The 3,244-nt window shown below is 39.1% G+C and overlaps 1 protein-coding gene across 1 annotated transcript in view; it reads left to right on the top strand.

The window, feature by feature from the left end:
• The window catches only part of LOC117114457, a 28,531-nt gene extending 25,444 nt beyond the window's left edge, over positions 1 to 3,087 (top strand). Inside the window, exons 14-17 of the mRNA XM_033258127.1 lie at positions 454 to 514; positions 1,902 to 1,982; positions 2,495 to 2,668; positions 2,948 to 3,087. Of these exons, the coding sequence (XP_033114018.1) occupies positions 454 to 514; positions 1,902 to 1,982; positions 2,495 to 2,668; positions 2,948 to 3,049 (418 nt within the window). The 3' untranslated portion in view covers positions 3,050 to 3,087. The remainder of the gene's footprint in view (positions 1 to 453; positions 515 to 1,901; positions 1,983 to 2,494; positions 2,669 to 2,947) is intronic.
• The last annotated feature ends 157 nt before the right edge of the window (positions 3,088 to 3,244 follow it).

Here is a 3,244-nt window from a genome sequence, read left to right as displayed (position 1 = left end):
CATACATATTTTAGCATTTTGTGCCTATATTCTAAACATTTTTTAAAGTATCTCAGTCTATTGAGTAAGTCCTGTCGTTTGACACACTTAAAAGGAGAGTCAATGACTTTGATGTAACTTTCACGTGCGTACATCGAATATTAGTTTTGTAATCAGTTGCCACCAACCGGATGCAGACGATGTGATCACACTCCTCTAAATTGTGTTAAGTAAGATAATTGTTGTATTATATTGTTGATATGGATTACCGGTAAGGTTGTTAAGTTATAAGGTCCTATCATCAAAATGTTCACACCTCAGCCCCAACCATGGCGAGGCTGAGAAGATGTGGGCTACAAATCCTGCATCCGCCCAAGTATATATGGGCACAGTATGCAAGGTATAGTAATGTCAAAACATTAAAATTTAATATTTAATGATTAGATTGACGTCAATACATTTATATTATTTTAGATCACGTGAGTGTTCTGATGCGGGCGTTCCATTATGGTCGTGTGCTTGCAGACAACAAACGGTAGGCAGAATATTTAAAATATTTCATCATCATCATCATCCGTTTGTCCCCTCAATGGGGATTGAGTCGTCTCGACACCACTTTCCATTCTCCCCTGTCACCAACTCTGCTCAGATCAACAATTCTACCATTGTCTCGGACACAATCAATCCAGCGCTTTCTTGGTCGTCCTCTTTCCTTTTGCCGATCTCTACATGCTCCGCTGCCCATCTGACTAAGTCGTCCTATTCTTTTCTCTTCATGTGTCCATACCACCTCAATCTGCTTTTTCTTATCTTTTCTTTAAAATTTACAACTTTTGCTTCATGCCTTATATCTTTGTTTCTCATTCTCTCCAGCATTTTGACTCCTCTAATTGTTCGTAATCATCTGCCACTTCCAACTTCTTAACATGCTCTTCTTTCACTGGCCAGGTCTCTTCCCCATGAAGAACCACATGTCTTATTCTTGTACACCTGTTCTTTCAGCCTCATTGGCATCCGTCTATCGTAAATTAATCCACTTACGTTCCGCCACGCATTTCTCTGAAGTCTTGCTAACACATCAATATCCACGTTCTCCACCCTCGTTAACCCAGCTCCATAAGTATCTGAAGGATTTGGTTTGTTTCAGTTGCTGTCCTTCTACTGTAATCAGCTACTGAGGAACTGACTGTTCTCGTGAGACCAACATTACTTCCATCTTCACTTTGTTCATCCGCATGCCATGAGCTTCAAGTTGATTGTGCACATTAATATTTAAATATTTCTCCCACTAAATCGTGGCCACTGGGCCCGGTACTTTAAAGTTTCCGAAACCCTTTAAGCATAAGCCTTTCAAGCAAGAAGATTATGGAAATTTACTTACACACAGTCGATTTTAGGCAAGTAGACTACGGTTAGTGGGTGGTTTTGTCACAGCCAACCACTACGCAGAATATTGAAATTTCTCGTAATTCTACATTTCAATTTCCACATTTTTTACTGACTACTCATCTTGTGGAGAAGGCGGTACGATCTTTTTTACGCAACATGGTGACGTTACAAGGTTTGTAAAAAAAGCTCCATGCAATGTTGTCCGGCTTTTGTTGACGGCGTGTATAAAAGCTTAATGTTCTTGGGATCTTGTCCTGTTTAGCATAAAATTGTGCTTAGGAATTTGATTTGATATCAAAAACCTAAACACATATTTATTGCTTCAGCACGTCAGGAACCTAAACACATTAGGCTATGCCTAAAGGGTTAATCTTTTAAACCCATCACATGGAGCTTTGTCTTAAGTCCTTCACGTTGTTTAAAAAATGCAAGTCAATATTCAAAACATTATGTTGATATCCTGTAATTTCGTAAATTTGCTTTCTGACTTTAAATGATTTTTATTATAATTTTGATTAAATGTACTGTTATAGGTTGTTACTGGCAACTGGACAGATGTTCACAAGAATTACGCTCAAATGGCTGCCGATATAATAAACACACATCATTCACAGGTAAATATATAATTATTTACTTAGACGCTAGAGCACAATTTTTTGGCGTTCCTAGCAAACTGAACAACTGACCAATGAGAACATGGCCAGGAACAAGCGCACATCCAACAAACACACAAGTTTATGCACATTTACGCTGTAGTTGTAGACTTGTGGCAAGTCTAGAGGGTGCCCTACAGATGAACGTAAATCGTTTGTCGAACACGTGCTCGAATTTCAAACTCTATACGAATTTTAATAGGGCGCCCTCTACCTCGTTGTATTACTTTTTTGCTCTATTGAGTGCATGTAAAATCAGGGCAGTTGAACCTTTTGCTATTCTATATTAATGGAGGCACATGCCCTTCTAATGGACTATTAAAATTGACAAATATGGACGTAACGTAACCACATCACCTCAGTTTCAACAGGCTTTATACAGTCTGATGTTAAATACAGATGTTGGCATCATATCCAAATGATTAGCCAAAACAACTTGATTGTATAGTACATTATTTTTTCTGTAATCTCAGAAACCTCAGACATCGTGCATGGATGTACACATAGACACGATCACATCTGTTATTGAACAGACATTTGCGTACGGAGGAAGGGAGAATCTAGTCCATTACCATATAGAGTTCAAATCTCAACAGGGTCCATCGAAGTGGCAAGTCCAGGTGAATCCCAAAGGGTCTATTGAGTATGTAAGTAGTTCACTGTCGTCAATCTCTGTCCATAGCAATTCCTCTACATCAGGCTCCGTCTGCAAAGTGTTCAAGATTCCATTTTTACAGTATCTATATTAGTTCCTGAACATTTGTGTTTGCTATAGAGTAGGCCTACCTGAAAAACGTACTGTGTTGTAAGAATGTCTCCACTTATAAATAGATTGTTCGATAATCTTGCATGAGCATTGTACATTTTATGCTAAGTAAGCATGTTATACTGTACATGATCCTACTCACTATTTTGTACTTTTACAGTTGAAGCAAATCAGTCGTTACGAGAAGTACAGGGACTGCCATGACGAGCGAGTGTCAATAGAGTTCTGTATATGTCTCCAGTATCCACCTGGCACCCCGTGACGATAGTGGCAGGGCGGCAAAACACGATACAGAGGAACTATAGACCAAAGATCTTATAAACACAAGATAGCGTTCTCAGCGATTTACGCGTGCAAATTCTGTAATAAGGCATGAATGGCGCCCTCTTGCTAAATTGGAAACTTTTGACCTTTGACCGCTATGACTATACCGTACTGTGAACAGCAGAACAGGAAC

Source organism: Anneissia japonica, unplaced genomic scaffold, assembly GCF_011630105.1.
Source record: "Anneissia japonica isolate Jap-2015-1 unplaced genomic scaffold, ASM1163010v1 scaffold1374_len1023071_cov147, whole genome shotgun sequence".
In the NCBI taxonomy this organism is placed as follows: domain Eukaryota; kingdom Metazoa; phylum Echinodermata; class Crinoidea; order Comatulida; family Comatulidae; genus Anneissia; species Anneissia japonica.
The sequence above is the reverse complement of the archived record's forward strand: the minus strand, read 5'-3'. Positions and strand labels throughout refer to the sequence as shown.